Source organism: Lutra lutra, chromosome 16, assembly GCF_902655055.1.
Source record: "Lutra lutra chromosome 16, mLutLut1.2, whole genome shotgun sequence".
Lineage (NCBI taxonomy): Eukaryota > Metazoa > Chordata > Mammalia > Carnivora > Mustelidae > Lutra > Lutra lutra.
In genome coordinates this window covers 47,748,751-47,775,997 of record NC_062293.1, presented here as the reverse complement: position 1 = coordinate 47,775,997, position 27,247 = coordinate 47,748,751, and the positions used below count along the sequence as shown (strand labels likewise).

Here is a 27,247-nt window from a genome sequence, read left to right as displayed (position 1 = left end):
GTAACAGTTAATATTAAGCGTTTCTTATATGCCAAGCATTGTGCCTTGTACCTTTTACTCCCATTATCTCATTTAATTCTAGCAATATCCTATGGGGTAGATATAATTATTATCCCTCATTGATGAATCTGAGGCTCAGGTTAACTATACCTCTGCCATAAGAGGCACAGCTAGAAAGAGAGCCAAGTTTGAAATACAGGTCTTTTCATTGCTCTTGCTGTCCTTGCTGAGTGTACCTTTTCATATCCAAGCTGTCCTCAGTAACTGCTGCTTTCAGCTATGAATTACAGTTCCATTTCATCTAGTTACAGTTAACTGTTATTTCCATTTTAAATATGGTCAAGCTCTTTTCTAGAATATGTCTAATGGAGATTAAGTAGAAGACATTTAAGCTAGACTTTGGGCTTGTTTAGACTGTAGTGTAATGCTTCTGTCTATATGCTAACCCATGATCTCTTCTTGTCGGGCGTATCCTAGAATAAAGTACAGACATTTGAGAAATACATATTGCATTACAGTTACAGTAGTGAACATGTTGCTTGTGGAATTTGTAGTCTAACTGGGAAGACAAGTGTTACCTAATTTCACAAATATTTAAATTATGGTAAGCTGGGAAGACAGAACATCGCCCCAAACTGAGCCCAGGTTGGGGAGTGGGGATCAATAAAGTCTTTGAGGGTGCCTGGGTGGCTCAGTCGGTTAAGTGTCTGACTCTTGATTTGGCTCAGGTCATGATCTCGGGTCGCTGGATGGACATTCAGGCTAGGAGCTCAACAGGGGGTCTGCTTCTCTCCTCTCCCTGCTCCCCTCCCTAGCACATGTGCTCATGCTGTCTGTCTCTCTCTCAAAATATATAAATCTTAAAAAAAACTCTTCTTTGAGGAAATTACATTTGAGACCTCAAAGTTGAATAATAAGTATGAAGAAGGGGCTACTTTCACAAGAAAGCACATGTGTGAGGACCACTGGGCAGGAAGGAGTTTGGCCTGTATCTGGAGAGTTAAGAAGCCAGGACCAGGACTTGGACCAGATCATGGAAGGCTACAGTGGAGATTTGGGCCTTGATCCTTAGAGCAATTGGAGGAAGCCTTTGGAAGTTTTAGCCAGAAATGATGTGATCACATTTGGATTTTTTCAAAAGAATCAGATCAGAAGAGGATCTGGACTTGAATCCAAGTCCTCTTTTATAGACAGTTATGTGGCCCATGACCAATAACAGAGATTGATCTGGGACCCAGGCCTCATGAATCCTTTGGGGTTCTGGACCACATCCTTGCACACGAAGGAAAGACAGATGAGGCCACAGCTTTGCCTGCCTCACCCAATGACCTCTGAACCCTATCTCAGAACACCACTGAAGAGACTCACACACATACTCACCCTTCTCAACCTCCCTGTCCTCTCAGGGCTTTTCTCTGCATGGAAAGGGAAAGTTCATTTCTGATGTGGAGTAAAGAGGCAGTCCTACTGGATTGGGAGGTTGGGGCGGTGGGGGGCAGGGGGCAGTGTGGAATAAACTGATTTAACCATTTCTCTATCACTAGGCAGTAAAGTTGTTTGAAATGTTCACTATTATAAAAAAAATGTTGCAGAGAATGTCTTTATATCATTTTGAGTAACTTAATAAACTCCTAAAACAAGATTAAAAACTTGATTCCAAATGCTTTCCAGAGTTTTACCAGATTACACTCATTGAATGAAAAAGTGCCAGTTTTATGGTACCTTCCTAGCCTTTTAATGTTTGCTCACTGAAAGAGTTTTCTTCCTTCCATTTGAATTTCTTTGCAAGTAATAGGGAACATAATCTGTTGCTCATTGATTGTTCCTGTGTCTGCCTCTTGGTGTCACTTTCTCCTTAAATTTTCTTCTAAAACACAGAGTGACCAAAAAGATATGAAAGGGGAAAAAAAATCAAGATACATTTAAAGTTAAAACCTTTTATTGTTTTATAACCAGGTAAAAATACCAGAATACATTTACCGGGCAGGTCCCAGACAATGGTTGCCATCTTTCCTCCTTTAATTCTGTGCACTGCCTATGGGAAAACAAACAGCCGGAAGAAAGGTGCGCCTTTTCAACAGACAGTACTCTAGGGTCCACTGGAGAGTGCTCTGAGGAAAGTTGCATTACTTGGGTGGGGGAGGGTGGATCACAATCAAGTAGAACTCTTTTTCAGACATGCAAGATGCCATTCCAAGTGGGATGATCTAGGGATTCTGCAGGACACCGTAGTCTTTAGCTGGGGTTCTCAGATTCCTGGAGGAAGTCACGTTCCCCTTTACAGCTCTGAGAAAGGAAGAACTGATGGGACGGTGGGGGCAAAAAGGCAGCCATGACTGGTGAGTCCTAGTGACCCCTGTATCAGGAGTAGAGGACATTACACTCTAATGGCTGGTCCCCTTGATAGTAGCACCCAATTTACAAATCCCATTGGCCAGCAGGATGGCACTCCCAAGGCATGACATTAATCATTAGGAAAATACCAGGTTGATGGCTTTAGGCCAGGGCCTGAAGGTAGGCATAGATGGTTCAGGTGAGCCTATAATGTCAGCATGGAAGGGAGCTCTGGAGAGGCTGGCATGCTCATCTTCCTGATAGGCAACTGGTCCCCTGAAGGAAAGGGGCTTTCCCAATGGGGCTTAGGTTCCACTTAACTTCCCATTTCAAAGCCAGTTTCTGTAAGATTCATGAGCTTCCCACTCATGTACCAAGATTACACAAAAAAGGGGGGGGGGTTGCTGTGCAAAAGCAAGGAAACGCAGTGTGCAACACCATCCAGAAGCTGGAATGGGGTCACTGGCTTTTCTGAGCACACAACCCATGAAGTGTAGGGGAGGTCTCCTGGAAAGCTTGGCTGGACTGGAAGCTAAGTCCTCTGTGACAGTGAAGTTTAATGGGGCAACCCTTAAAATCAGTCAGAAAACGTTAAGATAGCCTCATAAAACCAGATTCAGTCACACTGTCTCCATCCAGTTCCTCAGTTACTCCTTTTCATGTTGAGGTGTTTATACACGTGTGGTTCCCTTATCTGGAATGCTTCCCCATCACCTAGTTAGACTGCTTTCATATTTCAGCTTATATGTACAATCCTTGGGGAAACCTCTGGCTATCCCTTACTGAAAATTCAGTTTGTGATCATAGGTGTGACCACGGATTAAGGCTCACTTCCTCCCAGACTGTAAGCACTTGCTCAGGGACGGTTTTAGTGTTTCTCACAACTGTGTTTTCAGATTTCGTCCCACACCTGTCAACAGGTACCCAATAAATATTTACTAATTGAATGAATACTGTAGGGAGCCACTTCCTTCCATGTAAGACAAATAGTACAACTTTCCCCAAGTTATGTGGCTGCTCCAAAGCAATTCTAAAAACAGGTTCAAAGAAACCGACTAACTCCTAAGCAGCCATGATGCCTGCCTTTTTTACTTCCTCCCAAACGTAAAAGTAACATGCTAGGTTATCAAATCCTAGGGTTTGCCTTAGGAAGTGAACACCATAGTGGATCACCCGGATTATTCACTTTTGATTCAGAGAGCAAGTGGGCTTGTTGACAGGTTACCAGCCCAGAACGAGGGAGCTGCTTGCTCCTTGTAGAGCATGGAGCTGTTTGGGGGATCATGCTTCTTTGCCCCAGGGGCACGGCCTTCTTGCAGTTCCCTCTGACCTTCTCCAAAGGCCCCCAGCGGAAGGATGCTTCTGTCCTCCTCTGTGTGCAGGGAAAAACCAAACCCTGGTGACTTGAGGGATGCCCAGAGAGAGCACTTACAAAGAGGACACTGCCTAGCGTCCATCCGGGTAACTGTGCAAACAAAGCCCTGGAGCTTGCCAGGCCAGAGGCAGCACCATAGGCCTTTGTTCCTGAGCCATCAGACAACAGTGAGCGATGAGTTCTGAGTCTCTTCCTTGGGGTTTACACAGGGACTCCTCAGACACTCGAAGAGGGAGAAATGAGCTAGCAGACTCCCCAGCCCAGTACTTAAGGTGTCCTCCATCGAGTCCCTTTCTGACAGAGGAGACTTGGTCTGATGTTGCAAGCATCAGGCAAAGTTCATTTCCTGTGTAAGGGCACAAGGAACCACTGCGTAGATGCTCCGCAAAACAGGAGAGCCTCTTGAAATGGGTAACACAGGTTGCCTCGTGGGAGGGAAGCTTTTCATTCTCTATAATCTTTTGTACCTTTTAGTTTTTGAATCATGTAAGTATTATCTAGTCAAAATATTTTAATTGAAATATACGGAGCTTGCCACTTTCCTGGGGTGGGGTGGAATCCTATTGCTCTCCAAGTACAACGTGTATAAGTCTGGCCTAGAAATAGGCAGCACCTGTCAAAGCCAGCCTTTTCCTCCCTTGGACCCAGTCTTGGCATATCTCTTTAACCAGGGCTCTCAACCAATAATGTTCACACGAATCACCTAGGAATCTTGCTGAAACACAGGTTCTGAGGCTGATGCTGCTGGTCTACAGGCCACACTTGAAGTAGTGAGGCTCTACAGCCACTAGGGGTGAAGCAGTTTGGGTCTGCAGGGTGGAGGCGGGATGGAGCTGGGGTGAGGGTTAGGGCCGCCTTATTAACAGTTGCTTCCGGGCCAAGTGAGCTCCACCTATTGTATCTCCTTACCCCTTCAGACCCAGCCTTGGAGGAGAAAGGGAGGGAGGCTAGGTCGGGACACCCAGCTGCACAGAACTGCAAGATACAGACAGACACTTTCCTATTTAGGTGAGACACTATGCCCAAAGCTTCCAGAGACTGGGTGGGTAGACTGGAGCAGAGGCCTCCCTGCCTCTGCTTCCCCACCTTAGCTGAAAGCCCTCAGAGGCTGCCTCTCCCCTCAGGGGCCAGTTGCCTCCTTACACACATCCAGTCCTTTCCTGGTTGCCTCCTTGGCCACCTTTAAATTTTTTCCCTGAGGGCAAGGCCAAATGTCCCCTTGGATGTTAGCCAGAGTCTTTCTCCAAGGAGCCACCATTCTCAACAGGGATCTGTGAAAGTCTCAACCAGAGGCTGGAGGAAGGCCAGGGTGGCTGAAGCTAGGTGTGAGGTCTGCTGGCTCTGGAGGGAATTACATGTGTGCTCCCCTCCTTGAGGGCCAGGTCAGCATCTCATTTAAGCATCTCTTGGATAGGGCACAGCCCATAGCAAATAATATGTATCATATGAATGCATGAATGAATGCATGAACATTTTTCATTTCAGAAAAATAAAGAACTCTAGTACCACCCAGGCCACTGACCTTCCCCCACTTGCTTCTTCCAGGCCTCCTTTTGTAGATCTGAGCCACTCTGGCCACTAAGAGGCTGCCTCACCCCTGCCACACACCCAATACACAGAACAAAAAGCTCCACAGCAAGATCCCAAAGAGCAGAAGAGATGGCAGTGCCTGGAAGCACCTGTCCCATGCAGACACAAAGACAATTTTCAGTTCAGGGCTGCAGGTGCCTTGGCCCCAACATCTTCAGCAAATCTGCTCTCAGCGGATACCTCTGACTAGGCCTCCGCTGTCTGCAGGTTCTGTAGCTGCTCCGCATCGACCTTTCCGTTCCCCAGGTGGCCAGACCTGTGTGTAGATGGGTGAGGGGGCACACAGAGGACAATTGGGGACCCTGTGAATGGGGACGGCCACCCTAAAGGCAGACCCCACCCGCAGCAGCCTCTCACTGGCAGCCCAGCAGACAGAGCGAGTCCCTGGCCACCACCCAGACACGCGCAGATGCTCAGCGTCTCTGGAGCTGTACCGGCAATGAGCAGCAGCCACCATGCTGGTACGTGGGGGGCACCCAGAGCCTCCCACAGCGACAGGCAAGGAAGGCATCTGATGAGGAGCAGGGGAATGGAGGGCTTGATAAGGCAGAAAAACCTGATGGAGAAGAACTGGATTCTAGAGATGTACTGGCCGTTTCAAATCCCAGCTCTGCCATTTATCAGCTGTGTGACGAGCAAGTTACTTAAACCTTTCTTGCTTCCATTTCCTCATTAGAAGAATAGGGACTATTGGTGTCCACCTCCCTACGTTGCTGAAACGAGTTCATACATACGAAGAGCTCAGAGAAGTGGCAGGCAGAGTGAGCCGAGTAGACGGTGGTACTGCTATGATCCTAATGCTGGGAGAGCACAGCAAGCAGGCTGCTCTGTGGGGACTTAAGGGCATGGAGGAAATAACGGGCAAAATGGAGGAGCTAAAGCACCACCTCCCCACAAAGTCCAGCGTGGATGGGCTCTCCTGGGAGCAGGATGCAGAGGAGAGGGCCCAGCCATCTCTGCAAAGCTCATTCTCGGGGCCTCTGCCCTGCAGCCCCTCACCTGACGGGCTCAAGGAGCTGCTGGCATGGGCAGCCATTCCCCTTCTGGCTGCCGCCTCCGTGGTGCACCTCAGGCTGCTCGGCCTCCTCTGCCTCTGGGGTCCTGCCCTGCTGTGAGGACTCTGCAAGCCCTGGGGGGACCCGTAGGATTCTGGGCGGGACAAGATCCAGTTAAACCTGGCCTGCACAGCCCAGCGGGGGTTGGGAGGCACCCCTCTTCCTCCAGCAGCTCACAGCAGTGGGGTGGGGGTGGGTGGTGGCAGAGCTATAAGAGTTCTGTCAGGGTCAGGGCCAAGGGCTCAGCCTGACTCAGGGCTGGTTCAGTCCGGGGAATGACACGTTGTGGTGGGGTACAGGGGGTGCCCAGGTGCCTATCTGGAGCCCACCATCTGCAATTCCCCTTTTGATCCCAACTCCTCCAAAATAGCCGGGCCAGAGTCCCTTTCTCCTTCCAATCTTCCCACAGACATCAGAATTTCCCACTTACACTATGTTCTGCAGCTATGAATACACACCACCAAGCTCGGGGCCCCAAAGAGCCCGGAAATAGACCTCCACAGTACAAAACAGGAAATCCATCTTTTTCTTCCCTTACCACTCCAGCTTCCCTTAATCCCTGCCCACCGGACAACCATGTCCAAGAATACGAAAATTTAAGTGCTACAAGGCTCACAGAGAGAGAACCTGAGGCCCAAGAAAGGCTGGGACTTGTCTGAAACCACATGGTAGACAGTGGCAGATCACCTGCGCGTGGCCTGTTTGTCTCCAGCCAGCTGCTCACAGGCAGCACCAGGTTCTGGAAAGCGCGTTCTCAAAACATCCCACCTTCTACGGCCCTTCCAGGGGAGCTCCCTCCCAGCAGTTCAGCCCTGCCTCCCTCCACACCCCAAGTGCCACCATCCAACCACTGTAAAGTCTCTAGGCTGGGGAGGGGGAGGCTGATCAAGGGGCTCCACAAGGGTCCCCTGACACTGCTGGGGAGGAAGCGTCACTGACCTCACTTCCTCGTACTTCTTGTCTCGGTAAAAATGGCTCTTCTTGATGAAGTAGATAAGTACCAGGTCACAGAAGAAAGCTCCCTGCAGCAGAAGAGTTGAGGTTCCTGACTCAGAATCCCAGACTTCCAGAAAGTGCCCTGACACATGACACATAGTACATCCCATCTGATCTTGCACCAACCCCTAAGGGACATCATTGTCCCCATTTAACAGATGAGGAAACAGGGCTCAGCAAGAGGCACCTTTGTCAAAGGCCACAAAGCCGGTCCATGGTAGAGCGAAGGCCTGCTCTATCAGGCCAAGCACCCCCTGCACTGCCCTGACCCCATTCAATCATGTCTTCAGTGAACGTCTGCTGGGCAGTCACCACGAGACTGGTGCTGCGCTGGAATGCAGGAGGATTAAGACAATGGGACCCTGTGGGGACCGTCCCTTGGGTGCAGGAGACAAGTATGTAAATGATCACAGTGACATAACCTATGATAAGGACCGGAGCAAGGAAGCAGAAGACAGAACTTTACTCAGCCTGGGGACGGTTTTCTGGGCTGAATCTTGAGGGTTGAATGGAGTTTATACAAGGCAAAAAAAAAAAAAAAAAAGAGAGAAAAAAAGAAAGAAAGAAGGAAAAGAGAAAAAGAAAAAAGGAAAAAGAAAAAAAAGCCCACCCAGGAAGGGCACTGCACAGGTAGCAAAGGAAATTCCACAGGGCCCATGTTGCAAAAGTGAGAGACACTTCTGGAGAGGTGGGATGGGGAAGAGCTGGTAAATTTTCTTACAATGCCTTTGAAACTTTGGTCCTAATCCCTTAGGGGAAGACAATGAAGAGCCTTGAACAGGGGCTCAAAGCAGTCGGAATTGTGGCATTTTAGAAATTTAGGTTGGTCCCTTTGGTACCCATCTCTCACTGTGAGAGATGGGTCAGAGGGGATTTGAAGAACGGGCCAACAGGGGTGGTCAAGGAAAGATGGAAGAGGACAGAGCTAATCCAGCTGGAACCCACCAACACTGTTCACAGGGGCCTCGAGCAGAGTGCATGGTGTAAATGCCACAGAGGGCCACTCCCCCAACAGCCCTCAGGGGAAGGGATGTGTCCTGCAGGGCTGAGGAGAGGGTGAGGGGGATTGGGGGCTGAGAGATGGACTCACAGGTGAACCCGGGCCTCTGACTCTGGGTACTGCATGACTCTCCCCCAACCCTGCCCCACCGAGATGTCCAAAATGTTATCAGTTGTTCCACAGAGAACACTCTTCCACCTGACCTGGCATCTATACCCCTTTCCCTGTTACCTTTTTTTTTTTTTTAAGATTTTATTTATTTATTTCACAGAGATCACAAGTAGGCAGAGAGGCAGGCAGAGAGGGAAGGAAGCAGGCTCCCCACTGAGCAGAGAACCTGATGCAGGGCTCGATCCCAGAACCCTGGGATCATGACCTGAGCTGAAGGCAGAGGCTTTAACCCACTGAGCCACCCAGGCGCCCCCCTTTCCCTGTTACCTTTATTTCACAGGTGCATACCCCATGCCCTTGTGTTCTGACTTACTCACAACATAGGGAAGTAATCACTGACAGTGGCCTGGCTTAAGAAAGTCATATAAGCAAACATGCAAGACAGTGGCTCTTTGCAGTAAAGAGGAATCATTTGGGGGTCACTTTCATCAACCACATCTCAGGAGAATGGCCTCGTTGAAGCCTGTTACTCATTGATACCGTTACACAGTTCCCTGGTCTTAATAAAAAGTCCATCCATGGTCCTGCCGGAAGCCTCTAACAAGGCAGAGAGGGCAGACAGGACGAGGCTGCCAGAAACGCTGGCAAGGGGCTTGGAGCTGGGATGGGCATGAGCCACTCACGGACAGCTCCATGTCTTTTAAAAAAAACTTCCAGAAGAACATGGGGGCATGACAAGAGATTCAGAGGAAACCTTTGCCTACTCCCCAGCCACTGCTTCCTCTCCCGTGAGCCCCTCTGGGCCTAGCTGAAGGAAAGGATCTGAGGAAGGACTACAGCCTGACTTCCCTGCTGCTCCCCTTTCAGCCCTGTGATGTTCAACGGGAGGGATTTTGCTCCCCAAGAGACAAGCAATTTCTGGAGACGTTTTTGGTTGTCCCAACTGGGGAAGAAAGCACTGCTGGCATCTAGTGAGTAGAGGTATCTAGTGCAATGTTGTTAACCATCCTCCAGTGCACAGAGGGGCCTCCACAAAAAAGAATTATCTGGCCCAAAATGTCAGCAGGGCCACAGCTGAGAAGCCCTGTATATAGCTGGGTCCTGCCTCTTTTTAGCAGCAGTGGAGATGAGGTTTTGGAAATTCAGGGACTGACCCAGGATCCCAGAGGAGCCCAGCCCAGCCCTGAGCTTGAGCCACAGGCAGGTGCTTCTCTGGCTCTGGAAGTAGAAACTCTGGCAGTCACTGCCACTTGGGAGCTCCTGGCAGGTGTCAGGTCCCAGAAAGTCTGACCTGCATCCCACCTACGTTGCCTGCTCTCATTCTTCTGAAGCATCAGCACGGCACGTCTCGAGCAGCTTCCCCCTCCCCGGCCAGTGCTCAGAGGGTTCAGGTGAAGAGGGGGAGTACTCACAGCACCCATGAGCGCCACCCCGGAGCCAATGTTGATGATGGTGGGGATGATGCTGAACTTCCCTGCCTGGAGCACAGAGAAACAAAGCAGACTGAACATGGGGCGGGGGCGGGGAGGGCAGACAGTAGGCTCCCTAGGGACTCCAGCATGCCCCACCCCAGACCTGCCCAGCCTCAGGATGGGAGATCACCGCACACACCTTGCCATTCACCATCACATCAAAGCGGATCCCATAGGCTTTCATCAGCGTGCGGAACTCCACTCCAGCTCCATCTCGGTAATATTTGGCAAACCTAGTGGAGACCTTCCCAGCTTGGCAAAGTGCACTTGGCTGCCTTGGAGATTTATAAGAACCCCCAAGCCCCTGCTCTTGGCAGCCATGGGGGAGGTTATGGATCCTCATGCTAAAACTGTGGTAAAGATTCATCCAGATACTTAAAATCCTTACAGACATTCTCTAAGAGGCTAGGGCTTTCCCATGACATGCTGGGCCAACCCAGGGCCACCAAAGCACTGAGGAAGGTGACCCAGCTAAGAAGCCAAGCCTCAGCTTCCCAGTGAGCCCAGAGGGGGACAGAAACTTCTCTCCTCTCCCAGTGATGCCCCTGCCTGCCATCCCTCATCTCTCCTCAGCTCTTTCTCCCTCTACTTCCCACTCTAATACCCATGCCCAGTAAGGAATGTCAGAGTGCTGACACCCAGGAGAGGACAAAATGTGATCAGCATAACAAGACAACAACTCTGCCCCACTTACCTGAAGTTGTACCCAGAGGAGATTGAGTTTTCCGAGAATTTGTTGTCCAGACGGCTAAAAGAATAGTGAGGGTTGCACTCAGAAGGAGCTTTATCAAGATCACAGTCCCATTCAATCTGAATTCCTATCACACCACCCTGACAAAGAAGAGACAGGAATCAGTGCACAGAACTTTATGGAAGAAGACACAGACCAGCTCCTCACAGGGAGCTGGACAAGACCGGGAAAGTACTCAGGCCAAGGGTCAGGCCCACTGGAGCGTCCTTCCAGGAAAAAGGTGGAAGTTCCAGGGTCCTAGCCCCACTTTTGGAGTGGCCGAGAAAAGCACACTGCCTAGAGCGCCCAACCCCAGAACTCTCCTGTTCCATGCTTCCATGAGTGAGCACCTACAATGGGATGGGCACCTCATCCAAGAGCGAGGATGTGCCAGTGGGGCTTCTTCTGGCTCAGTTTCCACGGATGCCCCAAGGACTGAGAACCAAACAGCAGGGGCTCAGTGTGCCTGCCACTGAGTGCCTGAGTTCTGACAGGCTGTGTGTCATACTAATTCTGAAGACAATTCTGAAGACTTAGTCTTCTGAAGAATTAGTCTGAAGACTAATTCTGATGGACTTTGTCCATCCCACTCCAGGAGTCTCCCTCTTTGTGACAGAGCCCAGACCCAGAGCTCTTGGGCCCCCGGGGCCCCCAGGCACGGCTCCCTCGGTGCACAGCACCTACCTGCAGGGCTATCTCCTGGAAGTTGCTCCCCGTCCAGCTGACCACAGATCCCAGGCGGAAGATGGGGCAGTAGGGGTTCTTGGGGCCAAACTGACAGGACTTCAGGAAGGCTCTGTCTTTGGTGTCCAGCACGTTGGTCCTGGAGGCCATGAACGTATAGTGACATGAGGCTGAAACGGGCCATTCCCAGGCCAGAGACAGCTTGACCCAGACATCACTGGGCCTTTCCCTGGCCCAGGCTGAGTCCCTGACTTTAGCCTCAAGTCCTGACTACTATCCCCTTAGTAGTCCCCCCCAAAACCTACTGCATTCAAGGACAGAACCCCATTCCCACAACAAGAGGAAGGGGTGCTCCAGCCTCACCCAGTGGTTCGCGCACACACGGATGTCACATAAACCCATACACCAGGCACACAGCCCCATGCACAGTGACAAGGAGGCAGGCCCCAGATCCCCAGTAACCAAGTCCCACGTACTTGGAGAAGTTGAATTTGGGGAAACGGATGAAGTTCTTTATATAAACGGTGAAGTCTTCAGCCTTGCCCAGGAGTGGCTTCCTGAAAACCAAGCCAGGACAGCCTGTCCAGGAGGGCCTGCCCCTGTTCCCTTTGTACATCCCCCAGGCCTGTGACAGGGCCGAGACCTGCCTGCCCCCTGGATCCCCTGGAGCCTTTGCCAAGGACCATTAATTTGATCATGTTGGGGTGGTCCTGGGGCTTTGTCGGGTTTCCTCGGAAAGGGGATCCAGAGTAGACGTGTCTCCACCATCAGGCTGAGAACCAGTCTCTGCCCAGATGCTCTTCAGGGTCCCGAGGCTAGAGCCACTCACACTGGCCTGGACTTCGTCTCCACTGGGCACCAGGCGAAGATCTCACAGGTGCCCCTTTGCATGTTCCCCACCCGAAGGCAGCGTCCAGTCTTCACTCCTGCAGGATTGGGACTGAGACAATGCTCGAAGCCTCCTGGCTCCCCTCCCCACTTTGCTCCTAGCTATTCCAGGCCTCACCATTTCCAGCCACAACAGGGTCCCCAGAAGGACAGTCACTGTCAGTGTAGCACCAGGCGTCCGGAATGCTTTCACTCTGCCAGAAAGAAAGGACACCTGGGTGGGGGGATTTCCCCGCAGGGGCCCCAGTTCAGAACCAGGTCCCACCCCAGGAATTAGGACAGGTGTTCCTCCCCTGAGTGGGGCTAGACACCCTTTGAGAACCTGCTTCTCCCCCAAAGCGATGCAGGTACATGCTCTGGCACACGTATCCCCTGGGGCACTTAGAGGAGATAGAAACCCCTGCTTCGGGAGATGGGTGGACCCCAACCACTGCTGGAAGCTCTCCTACCCCCTCCCCAGCTTTCTGCACCCCATCAAACCTCAGCACAGGTTTCCTGCCGCTGGTTGGGGGTCACAATCAAGTTGGTGACTACGAAGAAGACGTTCTCTCCCTGAGGAACCAAAGAGGAGTTGAGGGACATCCTCCTTCCCTCTTGGGGACCCTCGTTCCCAGGCTTCCTGGCAGGGGTTGGGTGTCTGCATAGGTGTTGAGGACAATGGGGCCACAAAATCAGCAGATTTTGCCCACTGACTTTGAAGTCTCTGAGTAGACATCCTTGGATAGGTCCCTTTCAGGGCCACAATCCCAAACTGCCCCCTGCATGAATTCCTATTCTGAGCTCAGTCCCTGGGATCCAAGCCCAGATCTGGGAGAAGAGGCCCAGGCAGGGTGGCCAAGGCCCTGGCCCAGGCCGATTGGGAAAAGGCCAGGGAGCCATTCCCAAGGGCAGTCAGTGGCTAATACAAGGAAGCGGTTCTCTGTTGCCAGGCCACTTGACTCACACTGACCTGAGCGTTCTTGGGGCCCTATTTGGTTTCTACAGGCTCAGGGTTTATTGGGAAGGGAGTGGTCCCATAGACACAGTCAGGGAGGAAGTTGCTGGGCAGGGTCACTGTCCAAACCCTGGCAGCTGTCCTGGGCCAAGGGAGTCCCTAGGTAGCTGAGCACCTTCCTATGTGTCCCACCCTGAGCCAGGCCCTGCCAGCCCAGGCCCCAGTGCTGCATGGGACTCAGACCTGGGGTGGGATGACATAGTCGGCAACATCCCAAAGCCGCTCCCCAAGCTCAGATGTGTTGGTGAAGGTCACACCCTTGACTTTGGTGATAATGCTGCTCTGCAGGGAGGTGTCGGTGTCTTGGTAACCCTTCTTCACCAGGAACACCCAACTGTAGGGAAAGGGTCGACAGGTGGGCATCAGCCTCATTGCTGTCCTCGGAATTTTCCACAGGGGCTTCACCTTTCCCACCAGCTCCTGGGCAGGGGTCACATTTCCCCTGCTGCCTTGAACCTGGTTCTGCAAGCAGCAGAGGTGGCCAGCAATCCCAGAAAAGGGAGAAAATGGCTGCTCTCAGGGGCTGAGGCCCTGAAGATGGTGAAGGCTGGGCTAAAACCTGCTCACCTGTGCCGTGGTGATGTGACCTCAGGAGAGCCAGTGAATTCTGGGAGTCAACACAGGGTAACAGTGCCTCCCTCCAGGGGTGTGAAGACAGTTAAAGAAGATGATACATAACCTGAAACTATTCACGGAGAGACTGACAAATCCAAACTAAGGGGCATTCTACAAAATGAGAGTACAAATCCTACATTCTTTGACAACCAAAACACACACAATAAAGGAAAAAATAGATAAGTGGAACTTCATCCAAATTTAAAACTTTTGTACATCAAAGGACACTATCAAGAAAGTGAAAAGATAACACACAGAATGGGAGAAAATATTTGCAAATCATAGAGTCAAGATCTAGTAACTAGAATATATAAAGAACTCTTACAACTCAGCCATGAAAAAGACAAACAACCCAATTTAAAAATGGGCCAAGGATTTGAGTAGACATTTCTTCAAAGAAGTTATAGAGACAGCCAATAAGCCCATGATAAGATGCTCAACATCGTTAGTCATCAAGAAAATGAAAATCAGAACCACAATGAGATACTACTTTACACCAAATAAGATAGCTGTAAATTTAAAAAAAAAAAAAAAGGAAAATAACAAGTGTTGGTGAGGATGCAGAGAAATTGGGACTCGCTGATAGCTGGTGCAGCTGCTGTGGAAAACAGCTTGGTAGTTGACCCAGCAACTTACTGACAAAAATATATATCCAAGAGAACTGAAAACATATATCCACACCCAAACTTGCACATGAATGTCCTTCATAATGTTATTCATGAGAGTCAAAAAGTAGAAACAGTCCAAACAAAATGTGGGTATTTTTTAGCTATAAATGGAATGAAGTACTGATTCATGCTGTCACATGGATAAACATGGAAAACACTATGTTAAGTGAAGAAGCCACACCAAAAAAAGACCACATGTCGTATGATTTGATTTATATAAAATGTCCAGAAGAGGTAAATCTATAGAGACAGAAAGTACATTGGTGGTTGCCAAGTGCTGGGGGTAAGGGGAAATTCCAACTGGCTGCTAATAGATGTGGGTTCCTTTTTGGGGTGTTGGAAATGTTCTGAAATAAGACAGTGGTTGACAGTTGTACAACATTGCACATGTACTAAAAACCACTGAATCGTATAATTTTAAATAGTTAAAATCGTGAATTACATGTTAGGTGAATTTTACTTCAACTAAAAAGTTGTAATAAAATAAAAATCCTCTACTTTTCAAAAAACATCAATGTGATGATATACAAGACAGTCTCAGGTATAATTCCAGATTAAAGGAGACTAAGAAGACAAAATAAACAGATGCAAGGCAAGCTTTCAGAATTTTTTTTTTTGCTATTACAGATAATTATAAGAGCAATTTACAAGAGATCCATAGATTAGAAAATAATATTGTTTCAGTGTTAATGATTTCATAGGTGTACTTGGTTAAGTAAGAGAATTCCTTGGTTTTAAGAAATACGAATTCAAGGGACACCTGGGTGGCTCAGTCGGGTTAAGCCTCTGCCTCAGCTCAGGTCATGATCTCAGGGTCCTGGGATTGAGCCCAGCAGGGAGCCTGCTTCCCCTCTTCTCTCTGCCTGCCTCTCTGCCTACGTGTCAAATAAACAAACAAAATCTTTAAAAAAAAAAAAAACCAAAAAACAAATATGCACTTAAGTCTTTAGTAGTAAAGGGGCAGGCATAATGTCTACAACCTACTCTTTTTTAAAAAAGAGTTATTCATTCACTTATTTATTAGAGAGAGAGCATGCAAGTGGGGGCAGAGAGAGAGAGAGAAGCAGATTCCCCGATGATCCCATCTTACACCCGCTGACCACGACTGGAGTCCAAATCAGGAGCCAGACACTCGACCAGCTGAGCCACATGGACACCCCTGCAACTTAATCTTCAACAGCAAAAACTGCATATATACACACACAACATGTGTATGTGGAGAAAAAAAAGGGGAAAGGACAACACAAATGTAGTAAAATGTTAACATCTGAGGAATCTAGGTGAAGGATTTTTTTTAAAGTTTGTACTACTCCTGTAACTTTTCTGGAAGTCTAAAATGTCAAAATACAAAAAAAAAAAAAAAAAAAAATTTTTTTTTTTTTGGTTAATTAAACGGCACATATAAATTGCTTAGCACAGTGAGAGCTGGGCCATGGAAGAACTCAAAATGGGATCTAACCAACCTAGTGTTGACATTTACTGTTAAGGTTAGAGATTGTCCAGGTTAATCCTTTAGAAAAAGTTGGGAAAACCCGGAGGCCAGGGAAGGGCAGGAAGCAGCCTGCCTGAGGTCATGCAGGAGTGGCAAGTGGGGGGGGGCGGGGTTTGTTCTGCACCTCTCAGAGTGCCAGTAAGGGTTCTTTGGTGCCAACCAGGATGTGCTCACCCTCTTCATCTCTGGGGCAGACCTGCTACATCCTAGGCCCTAGACTCTCCTGTCCTCCGGGGAAACCTGAAAGGGCTGTGACAACGAGCCAACTAGCCATTTTAGTAGGGACACACTGGACCCAGCCTGGACAGAAACATTCAGCAAATGCCCAAGGAACAACACGCATTCATTCATTCATTTCACACCTACTTTCTAAGTGGTTAGATGATGCCAGGCTATGCCTGCCTTCATGGCATCCCCAAACTGGATGGGAGTCAGACAAGCAAACAATCCCTATGGAATATATCAGGGGAGTGATTCAAGAACCTGGGTCTGAAGGACAAGTGGGCTTTAGCCAAGTAGAGGAGTAAAGGTGTGCCTGGCTGTGGACCGGCATGTACAAAGGCCCTCAGGTGGAAGACATTCAGGTGCCTTAGGGAGGAAGCTCCATGGGCACTTGGCCTCCTTGTGAGGTCAGGGTGGCCCTCTCAGAAGCACCATCTGCTCCTCCCCCAGTCAGGAAATAGGAGGGACTCAACCGCATTCACTAAGGCAGTAAAAGAGGTGCCATTTCCTTGCTCCACCTGTTCCCTCCCTTCTGGGGGAAGGACTCAGAACAGTGCCTGGCTGAGCAACTCCCAGGAGTTGCCCCCTCCCCTCATGGTGAGAGGGGTAAAGGGGAGACAGCCCATCCAGCCGGTTGCGGGGTAGTGGGCCTCTGGGCAGGACTCCTAGCCGGACACGAGAAAGGCCAGCCAGGGATGGGGTGAGTTGACAGAAGCGAGTGCCGGGACATGCCAGGCTGCTGAGTTGCCCCAGCCAGGAGCTTGGCACATGAGCTCAGTGATTATAAATAACCCACCCGGTGCCCTGGGCCTGCACCAGGCCAACGCACCAGGGAGGCTCTCAGGGCAACAGCTGGAGCGCAGCCCCCTGCATCTTTGCCCCCCTCCCCCAACACCCAGAGTTCCAGCCAGAAGGAGCAGCCCACCGAGAGCCTCATAAATGAAGGAATGCTGAAGTCCCTGCCCGCATCTCATCACCTCCAGAGCCGGTGGGGTAAACAGTGGGCTCCCTGTTCCCCTGCCCCTCTTACCCCCAAGAGCCCCTTCCCAAGCACAGGGACCGCGCATCCATGTCCCGGGCCCAGAGCCTCCCTGAAAGCCCCCGGAGAACTCACACCACCAGGTAGGTCAGGATGGAGACCTGCAGCAGCCGGTAGAGCAGGCCCACCTTCTTGTTCTTGGCGATGACATACTTCTCGGTCTTGTAGTCGAACAGCGACTGGGAAAGCCCCTTGCAGCCCGCCTGCCCCATGGCGCCTTGTCACCTGCGCCCGCCGCCCGCGCCTCCACGCGGGTGCCGCATGGGAGCCGCCTCTCGCCGCCTGATCCGCGCCGGCCCCGGGCGGCTGGGCACTGCGGCTCCCGGGGGCGCGGCTCCAAGCGGCAGGGTCGCCGGGGCGGGCGCGCGGGGCCGGAGGCGGGCAAGGCGGGGAGCGCGCGGGGGCGCGGGCCGCTGCTGGCGACGCTGCGGAAGACGCCGCTGGGGGGTCGGGGGCCGGGGGTGGAGGGTGGCGACCTTGCAGCCGCCTCTCCCTCTTCCTCCTCCCGTGACGATGACACACGCCTACGAGGGCATTCTTGAGGCGCAGGGCCGCCCGTGAGGCCCCCCAGCCGGAAAGCAGAAACCGGCGCTGGAGGAGCAGGGGCGAGGAGAGGAGAGTAGGAGGTGCTGCTTCTCCAGCAACCCCACTTTTTCTCCTCCCAAAGCAATCCTGGGGTGGGTGTTGGATAGATTGAATAGATGGGGAAACTGAGGCCAGGGGAAGAGGGACCTAAGGCGCAGGAAGTGAAGGAGGTAAAGAGCATTTGCAGGCAGGCACCCTGGGTTTGATTTTTCCTGCTCGGGGGGGGGGGGGGGGGGGGGGGGGCACCCTGATTCTCACCACACAGGCTGAGGGAGTCTGAAGACTTGCCTGACCCATGGCTCCTGTGTCCTCTGTGATAAAGTGGGTGTTGCTCCGGGAGCAGCTGCTGTTACTTAAAACCAGACGCTCCCAGGGAGTCAGTTGCCAAGCAGGTCCCAGCATCCACAGCATGAAGAACTCATAGGGTACCTAGGACAGACAGATGGGCTGGGGGTGCCAAGATGCAGGCAGAATCACAAAGTATGCTTGGAAAGAGTTCAAACCAACCGTCTGAAACGTTCCCAGAGCAAGAGATGGGCCTAATCTAGGGTGCTAAAACCACACCTCTCCTCACAACAGGTGAAATTAAGAGGGAATGGGCACTGGGATGAAGTTTTAGATCAGTTTTAGAATTTGTGACAGCCACAGAAAGGCAGGTCCTGTGTGTTTCTGCATCCTGCCATCTGACCGGAAGCAGTCCTGCTCCTCTCTGTGCTGGCCCTTCACACACCTTCCCTTCCCTGAACCAAGTCTCCAGGGCTTGGAAGGGTCCTAAAAGTTCACCAAGGTGACTCTCTCTAAAAGTAAAGGCTACAGGGCAGTGGGTGTCCAGTTTTAGTGTGCATGGGAATCATTTGGAGGCAAAATGCAAATCCCTGTGCCCTGCCTCTGATATTTTCATCCCCTAAGTCTAGGATGGGGCCTGGGGATCTGTATTTTGCTCTCAAACCGTCGTTTGGGAAGCAGAGATCTTTAAACCTTTTCATCAAATTCAAACACCATTTCCTCAAAAGATGTATTCTTATTACCATCCCACCAAAAGTGGCCCCTACCCCAGTCACTTTCTACCCCATTTACCCTTCTTATTCCCTGAAAACACTTGTCATTCTTGCCTAGGATCTTGTTTACTTATTGACCGTGTCCCCCACTAAGACCATAAGCTCTTGGAGCATGGGGACCTTGCCTTTGGACATCTGTGTCTGATGTCCACTGCTGTATCTGCCATATATTAACTCAATACATATTTGTCAAGTGTGTGAACAAACTCAGCTCCGATTTTTCTTAAAGATTTTTATTTATTTATCTGACAGACAGAGATCACAATAGGCAGAGAGGCAGGCAGAGAGAGAGAGGAGGAAGCAGACTCCCCGCTGAGCAGAGAGCCTGACGCGGGGCTCGATCCCAGGACCCCGGGACCATGACCCGAGCCGAAGGCAGAGGCTTTAACCCACTGAGCCACCCAGGCGCCCCTCAGCTCCGATTTTTTAAACAGGGAGGGATTTGGAGCTGCTGTCCTGTCCCAGTCATGAGTGGGGATTTTAGAAGCTGATATCATCCTGGGGGGAAGGTTTGGGAATTGTCACTAGACCTTACTTCCTCACTCTCCTACCAGCCTCTTTCTCAGCGCTCCTTTCACATGGCTCTCCAGTACTCAGGGGAGAGGCAGCCTCAATGGAGTGACATCACACCTGTGAAGATTCTATCCACCTGAGCCCACGAGGAAATTAGCCTTTCAGGGTCTCAAGATCTGGCTTAAAAAGAGCTTGAGGCTGAAAAACACCATTCGACAGGGCCCCTTATCCTTGCATAAGCCGCATATAAGATGGTGCCACAATGGGTCTCTCCACTCCCCAAAGTGATTTCCAGGCTTTGTGGCCTGGACTATTTATTCTGCTGTGAGATCCCCAGAGACACAGGCCTTCATTTCTCAGGTTGGGTAACTGAGGACCCAGGTCATTGGGCAGAGCTTACAGCTAGCCCCAGTCCAGGGCACACTCCCCTGTTCTTGCTTGCTCAGCCCCTCCCTGTGTGCTGCTGCTAAGGCTGAACTGGAAAGCCCCCCGTCCTCTATATGTGGCTCGTCCTGACTGCCGCTCTGGCTTTAGAGAAGGGGCTCTGCTCTAATTTGCAGTATGGGCAGCCCTTCCTGAACACCCCATGACTCAGCGAAGACCAGGCTGCAGTTTCTGATAGAACTGTCATAAAGCTTTAGGGACCACATGCGGTAGAACTGGAAGGGAAAGGGCCACTTTTGGGGTCAGGCCAGACCCCTCCTGTGGGTTCCCTCATAGCACAGCTTCTCAGACTACTAGGTCCAGACCCATCAGTGGGTCATGATACCCATTTACTGGGTTACAAACAGCATATCCCCTGCTCAAAAGAGGAAGAGAGAAAGAGAAAGAGAAAGAGAAAGAGAAAGAGAAAGAGAAAGAGAGAGAGAGAGAGAGGTATCAGTGTGCTTATTAAGGAAGCAAGTGTAGGCACAGTTTCATGAAACTGTTGTTTGGAGTATGAGTGTGTGCATATGACGTGGAATGTATTTCTTCCTGGGGTCATGGTCAAAACACTGTGTGAAATGCTTCTGGAAAGCTGCAAACCCAAGTGTCTGCAATCCTCCACGTGGGAGGACAGCTCACCACCCCCACAAGTTCAGCTTGACACTCAATACACCTGAAGTGGGAGAAGGGGCCTATGCTTTTTACATTTCCCTTATAAAATTCTAAGTCAGGGATGTTTCCAAAACTAAGATGTATTCTCCACTTGAAAGAAAATTGCCTGTTACTTTTTAAATTTAATTTAATTTTATTTATTTATTTGACAGAGATCACAAGTAGGCAGAGAAGCAGGCAGAGAGAGAGGAGGAAGCAGACTCCCCAGAGAGCAGAGAGCCCGATGCAGGGCTCGATCCCAGGACCCTGGGATCATGACCTGAGCCAAAGGCAGAGGCTTTAACCCACTGAGCCACCCAGGCACCCTGCCTGTTGCTTTTGAGTGACAGGTTCTCCAGTTTCTACCTAACCCCAGAAGCCTTCTTCTGGATGCATTATGTTTGTTGGCTCACTTAATCATCACAACCGTAACGCCTACGTGGTTGGTACAATCATTATGTTTACATTTCCCTAAGAGGCTAGGAGTGTCTCCTAGTAAGCATCTGAGCCAGAATTTGAATCCAGGTGATCTGGCTCTACAGCCCAAGCAATGATGTCCACTGTCACAATAAGCACAGTGCTTTACAGTTTCCACATTAACTCATGTGACTCACTCTGTGAACCCAGCCGGAGAAGTAACTCTCAATCCTATTATGCATTTGATGGAACAAGGTCCTAGGTCACCTGAGAAGCTATAGTCAGTCTTGGGTCTCCCAGCCACCCACTCAAGGCTCAGTCCTCTAGAACCCGTGGCTTCTCTGGATGACAGTGTGGAGCTCACACATTTGCCCTGCTACTGTGGAGGGAGGTCACTGATGAGGCCCAGTCATAGAGGGCTCCTCAAAGGACAACAGACTCTCTCATGATGCCATATCAGAGTGAGGGGTCATTCAAGAGAATGGGCACCATCTTTGGGAGCTCCCACTGCTGCTGGGGGAGAGAGCACTCTGGCATGGCAAGAAATGACTGAGTGCCTTGAAACTTCACTTCCTGTCAGGGGTCAGGGATGAATGGCCTGTCTTCAGAGTAGCCAAAACCCCTCCCTGCCTCACCACACATCCCTTCCCTCTCCTCTCCCAAAGGTGTCTACATGATGCTTCATTATGAGTGCTGTCCACTTGAAAGAAGGCTTGGCAGTGAGTGAATTTATCTATTCTCATCTTGTTCACAAGACTTTGTCTAGCTCAGTGACCTAAGGTACCAGCAATAAAGTGGATGGGGAATTATAAAATGAATTTCTAAAGGGCCTTTTTCCTTTTTCTTTCATCTCACTTACTCCTAAGACCTGCCAACATTTTTTTTTTTAAAGATTTTATTTATTTGACAGAGAGAACACAAGCAGGCAGAGAGGCAGGCAGAGAGAGAGGAGGAAGCAGGCTCCCTGCTGAGCGGAGAGCCTGATGCGGGGCTCGATCCCAGGACTCTGAGATCATGACCTGAGCCGAAGGCAGCGGCTTAACCCACTGAGCCACCCAGGCGCCCCTACCTGCCAACATTTTAAACCTATTGTTCTGTGTGGTTTGAACCCATTGCTGTGGCCATCTTGGTCTGCTCTGTGTCCTGGGATAATCTCTAGTTAAAAATATGGTGGATCCTCAGGGTGCCTGGGTGGCTCAGTTGGATGAGTATCCGACTTGATTTTGACTCAGGTCATGATCTCTAGGTCCTGGAATCGAGCCCTGTGTCAAGCTCTGTGCTCAGTGGGAAGTCTTGAGGATTCTCTCCCTCTCCCTCTGTTCCTACCCCCCACCCAACTTATGTTCTCTCTCTAGAATAAATAAGTAAATCTTTAAAAAAAAATAGCAGATTCTCAGGTGTTAAAATTGAAACAGGCAGAGCCTCCACATGTCCCCCCAAAGAAATGTGTTAGTGCTTTACTTAGTGGAAAGCAGGCCCTCCTGACTCTGATTCCAACCTTTTCCCCATACCATTCTCTCTTCCTTCTCCTATGAATTTTAGAGATTATAAAGGAGGAAGTATGGTACAATAGAGTGAGCCTTAGAAGCAGGAGAATTGCAACGAAATCACCCCTTTAATCAAGAAAAACCCATTCTGTAGGAGATGAGAAGGAGTTTCTAGGAGGGAAATCATGGGCTGGCTGCAGGTGGGTGGCACTACTGTGTTTCCATCAGAGGCCTGGAGGTTATCACTTGTTCACCCTGCGGCCTCCAAAGACACATGGTTTCCTCCTTTTCTCTCCAGCCCTAGTAAGGGCTTCTCCCAGTATTAGAGCTTTTCCTTTAGTCTGAGGAGACTAACAAACCCAGAAAATGTCCCCCCCGCCAATTAAAGGAAGACAAGGAGAAATTTAAAACCTCACAAATTCCATAAAATAATATGGTTCTTGCAGGTTCAGATATTACTTACACATAGTGAATGTGTTTCTGCTTCCCACCCCCAAGGAGAGGAGGGTTCATGCAGGGCCTAGAGGTAGAAGATTTGAGTCTATGCTGGGGCACAAAAGGAGGTCACAGCAATGTAAGAAAGGCCTTTGAGGACCATCTGCAGACCTGGCCTTTCTTCAGAGTCCCAAGCATCCTGGATGGCACAGAAGGGACAAGAGTGGGAAAGGCATGGTGTGGAAAGGGTTTTACATAAGGTCCCACAAAGCATGGGGTGCCTGGGTGGCTCAGTGGGTTAAAGCCTCTGCCTTCAGCTCAGGTCATGATCCCAGAGTCCTTGGATCAAGCCCTGCATTGGGCTCTCTGCTCAGCAGCAAGTCTGCTTCCCCCCTCCCACCACCCCCGCCTGCCTCTCTGCCTACTTGTGATCTCTGTCAAATAAAATAAATAAATAAATCTTTTAAAAAAGAAAAGGTCCCACAAATTTCTCCTTTGATTTTTTCTCTTGTTCTGATAATCCTGCTATGAAAAACATATTCCGTTAATAGACATTACTGGTCCATTTAAGAAGTAGCAGATGCATTATTAATGTCATTTCAATACGGTCAACAGGAAAAGAAAGATCCTCTCTGTGGGAAGCATTTCTGAGTCCATCAGTGGCTCCCATGACCCATCTTAATTGATGCGTTGTTATTCATTACTTAGTTCTCAAAATGCAACCTGGGGAAAAACTCTGTGCAGATATCAAGTGCTTAAAAGAGTAGACTCGGGGACGCCTGGGTGGCTCAGTGGGTTGGGCCGCTGCCTTCGGCTCAGGTCATGATCTCGGGGTCCTGGGATTGAGTCCCGCATCGGGCTCTCTGCTCGGCAGGGAGTCTGCTTCCCTCTCTCTCTCTCTGCCTGCCTCTCTGTCTACTTGTGATCTCTCTGTCAAATAAATAAATAAAATATTTAAAAAAAAAAGAGTAGACTCGGGAACCCTCTTACACTGTTGGTGAGAATGCAAGTTGGTGCAGCCACTTTGGAAAACAGTGTGGAGATTCCTCAAGAAATTAAAAATAGAGCTTCCCTATGACCCTGCAATTGCACTACTGGGTATTTACCCCAAAGATACAGATGTAGTGAAAAGAAGGGCCATCTGTACCCCAATGTTTATATCAGCAATGGCCACGGTCACCAAACTGGAAAGAACCAAGAAGCCCTTCAACGGATAAATGGATAAGGAAGATGTGGTCCATACACACTATGGAGTATTATGCCTCCATCAGAAAGGATGAATACCCAACTTTTGTAGCAACATGAACGGGACTGGAAGAGATTATGCTGAGTGAAATAAGTCAAGCAGAGAGAGTCAAGTATCATATGGTTTCACTTATTTGTGGAGCATAACAAATAACATGGAGGACAAGGGGAGATGAAGAGGAGAAGGGAGTTGAGGGAAATTGGAAGGGCAGGTGAATGAACCATGAGAGACTATGGACTCTGAAAAACAATCTGAGGGTTTTGAAGGGGTGGGGGGTGGGAGGTTGGGGGAACCAGGTGGTGGGTATTGGAGAGGGCACGGATTGCATGGAGCACTGGGTGTGGTGCAAAAACAGTGAATACTGTTACGCTGAAAAAAAAAAAAAAAGAGTAGACTCGGGGCGCCTGGGTGGCTCAGTGGGTTAAAGCCTCTGCCTTCGACTCAGGTCATGATCCCAGGGTCCTGGGATCAAGCCCCGTGTTGGGCTCTCTGCTCCACAGGGAGCCTGCTTCCTCCCCTCTCTCTCTGCCTGCCTCTCTGCCTACTTGTGATCTCTCTCTGTCAAATAAATAAAATCTTAAAAAAAAAAAAAAAAGAGTAGACTCAAATGTTGGTCCACTGAGCACCAAAAAGGATAAAGATTCAACTCAAGTCAACCAACTCTAACACGGTATGTCTTAGAGCAAGCTCATCTTGTTCTTCCTCCTGCTCCCTACAGTGCTTTCTCCCACAGACCTTCAAGAAATTCCTCATATCCATCCGCGCCACTCTGCTCCACTCTCAAATTCACAGAACTAAAGTAGTAGTGAAATGAGAATGAGCAGGAAATCCTTGCATAAAAATCATACTGTGAGTAGTTGTGTCTTCCCACAGTTCCTTATACACAACTCTTCCTTAAGTTATTCTTTATTGCAATTACCATCCGCACCTGCTCTCCAGCCTCACATGCTCCATTAGACACACTCTGCTTCAGCCGAATTGGCTCGCATGCTTTATCGCATCCTTCATTTTCCAGCCTCCATGCTTTTGCCCACGGCTGGTCTCCCCTCAGTCCTCCATGGCTTCAAGGGGTCTGCCTCGTTCACGAAAGCTTCCAGAATCAATCCCTCAAGTTCTCTAAATTCCCGAAGGACAGGATCTGTACAATTTAGGGAGTTACAATTGGGTATATATCTGTCATATAGGATTTTGAGTGGAGGAAGGGACTTTAGCACTCTTTATACCACAGGCTTCATGAAGTAGGTGGTCATGGAGCCTTGTGGAGTGGTAAGAGAGGGGGTGGGGGACAAGAAGGAAGGAAGGAAGGACTGATTCCTGATCACCCTGCCTCTGGCCATTAGCCTGAATATTTGAAGTCTCTGAGGACAGAGTGACTCAGCTTTTATTTTTGTGTGCATATTCATAGAAGATTTCAGAGATAATTCTGCCAGAGTATTAAGTTAAATTTGTCTCCTGAAGCAACTTCTTCGTCATCAAGATTCCAAGTCTGTGTTAAGGCCTATCCATGGACAAAGTATAATCAGATGAACAAGCTCTGTTCTCACAACTAGTATCCTCCAGGGGGTGACTCTTGCATGAAAATCATCTAGAGTGCTTGCCAAAAAAGCAGATTTTTTGGGCCAGAGCTGGACCAGAGCATCAAGAGCCTTTAGTGGACAAGGCCAAGGAACCTGAAATGCTGAGCTCCACCTGTACCTCTTGTGCCCAGAGAAGTCTGAAAACCACCATTCCACCCAAGGCTTTCACTGTAGCCTTGCCAAGTCCGTCAGGAAGATTTTCTGGGAAAAGTCATTAGATTTGGAGATCTGCTGCTGTTCCAACAGCTCTGCTATATACCAGACCTGTGGGGTTGTTTCTTCCTCCATAAAACAGAGCTAAAACAGAGTGATCGTTAAAATTAGCTGCACATGTACAAAGCCCAGCGTAGGACACTGCTTTTCTTAAATGGACCAGAACATATAACGTAGGAGGTCTGTGAAGTTGGATGAAAAATATGTTACATATTTTTTCCTGCTCTTTAACTGAAAATTTTTTTTAAAGATTTTATTTATTTGTCAGAGAGAGAGAGTACACACAAGCAGGCAGAGAGGCAGGCAGAGAGAGAGGAGGAAGCAGGCTCCCCACCGAGCAAGGAGCCGGATGCGGGACTCGATCCCAGGACCCCAGGATCATGACCTGAGCCGAAGGCAGTGGCTTAACCCACTGAGCCACCCAGGCGTCCCTCTTTAACTGAAATTTAACATTTCCTTTAATTATGAATGTAGGCAACAAACCATAGCAATATTAGCAATATCTGTATCTTGGCACCAATAGAATACAGCTATCTTTCCACATTACAATTATTGCAGATATCTCAAAATACATTTTAAGCTCATCACTACTTTGAAAGAAGGGTAGTTATTAGACCTGATGCTTTAACACTTTAATGAAGAAACACATGTATCTCCATAAGAATTTTTAAATATTCTGAGTATTATATGTCAATATAATTGGTTATGTGTAAACTTTTATTGTACATATTCAAAAACAAGCTGATGGATGGATAGATGGGAAAATATGTGATAAGGCGAGCCTAGTGTAAAATGTTAATGGAAGAAACTAGATTCAACTCTTCATAGTATGATGTTGGGGAAAAGTCTGAAAAGGGGTCCCTGTGTTTCACCAGACCACCAAAGGGGTCTATGACACAGAAAAAAGTTAGAAACCCCTGACTTAGAGGTATTAGTGTCCTTCACTAGCTAGCTGATCCACAGGGCAAAGTCCCTGAGCCTCTGTCCCTTTGCTTCATCACTGAGCAAAGTCCCCCAAGTCCCAGTGTAAAGTGCCAGGAGTTAGGCTGGTAGCTTCTTCCGAGACTACGAAATCTCCAAGGTTTGCAGGATCAAAGTGGTTCAGCGGTGTTTTCTCCCACCCCAGTGCTCCAACCTTAATCTCTGACCTCACAGCTCTAAAGAGAAAAAAGGTTACCCCAGAGTAGGACACTAATCAAACCCCAGAAACCAAGGCCAAGAGCCTGAGAACATCTGCCAGCACTCTAGGCAGGGTGAGTCCAGGCCCCTTTCCCAGGCCCTGGACAGGAGACATCCCCAGGGACCACATCTTCAATCATCTCCCTCCCAGGTCTGCCCTGAGGACTTTGACTGGCTATTGGGCCCCAGAATCCT

The 27,247-nt window shown here is 49.5% G+C and overlaps 2 protein-coding genes across 12 annotated transcripts in view; one reads left to right on the top strand and one right to left on the bottom strand.

The window, feature by feature from the left end:
* LOC125086968 (ATP-sensitive inward rectifier potassium channel 12-like) overlaps positions 1-27,247 on the top strand; it is an 874,374-nt gene that overhangs the window by 529,010 nt on the left and 318,117 nt on the right. The window lies entirely within an intron of this gene.
* P2RX5 (purinergic receptor P2X 5) lies at positions 1,922-18,295 on the bottom strand. 9 transcript variants are annotated; one of them, XR_007123320.1, is made up of 14 exons: positions 17,394-18,295; positions 13,413-13,563; positions 12,716-12,787; positions 12,354-12,429; positions 12,177-12,273; positions 11,824-11,904; positions 11,348-11,486; positions 10,628-10,764; positions 10,073-10,166; positions 9,874-9,939; positions 7,294-7,376; positions 6,299-6,448; positions 5,856-6,012; positions 1,922-5,555 (listed from the first exon to the last, which is right to left on the bottom strand). XR_007123320.1 is itself a non-coding variant. In XM_047706699.1 (13 exons), exons 1-13 carry the CDS (start codon positions 18,029-18,031, stop codon positions 5,486-5,488), a joined length of 1,854 nt encoding a protein of 617 aa, XP_047562655.1. In that variant the 5' UTR covers positions 18,032-18,295; the 3' UTR covers positions 1,922-5,485. The 9 variants fall into 9 exon arrangements, 5 of the variants coding, with proteins under 5 accessions (XP_047562655.1, XP_047562659.1, XP_047562656.1 ...); XR_007123322.1 differs by having other exon boundaries at positions 17,341-17,601; XR_007123323.1 differs by lacking the exon at positions 17,394-18,295 and adding an exon at positions 13,797-14,092 and having other exon boundaries at positions 12,716-12,872.

What these genes read in the sequence shown, in the direction of transcription:
- P2RX5 (XM_047706699.1), bottom strand. Translation starts at nt 18,031, where the DNA reads ATGCTCTTTACCTCCTTCACTTCCTGCGCCTTAGGTCCCTCTTCCCCT. An exon ending in TCCAGGAGATAGCCCTGCAG is followed by an intron (nt 10,765 to 11,347) that starts GTAGGTGCTGTG and finishes CTTCTTTGTCAG; the next exon opens with GGTGGTGTGATAGGAATTCA. An exon ending in AAGAAGTACGAGGAAGTGAG is followed by an intron (nt 6,449 to 7,293) that starts GTCAGTGACGCT and finishes TGTCCCGCCCAG; the next exon opens with AATCCTACGGGTCCCCCCAG.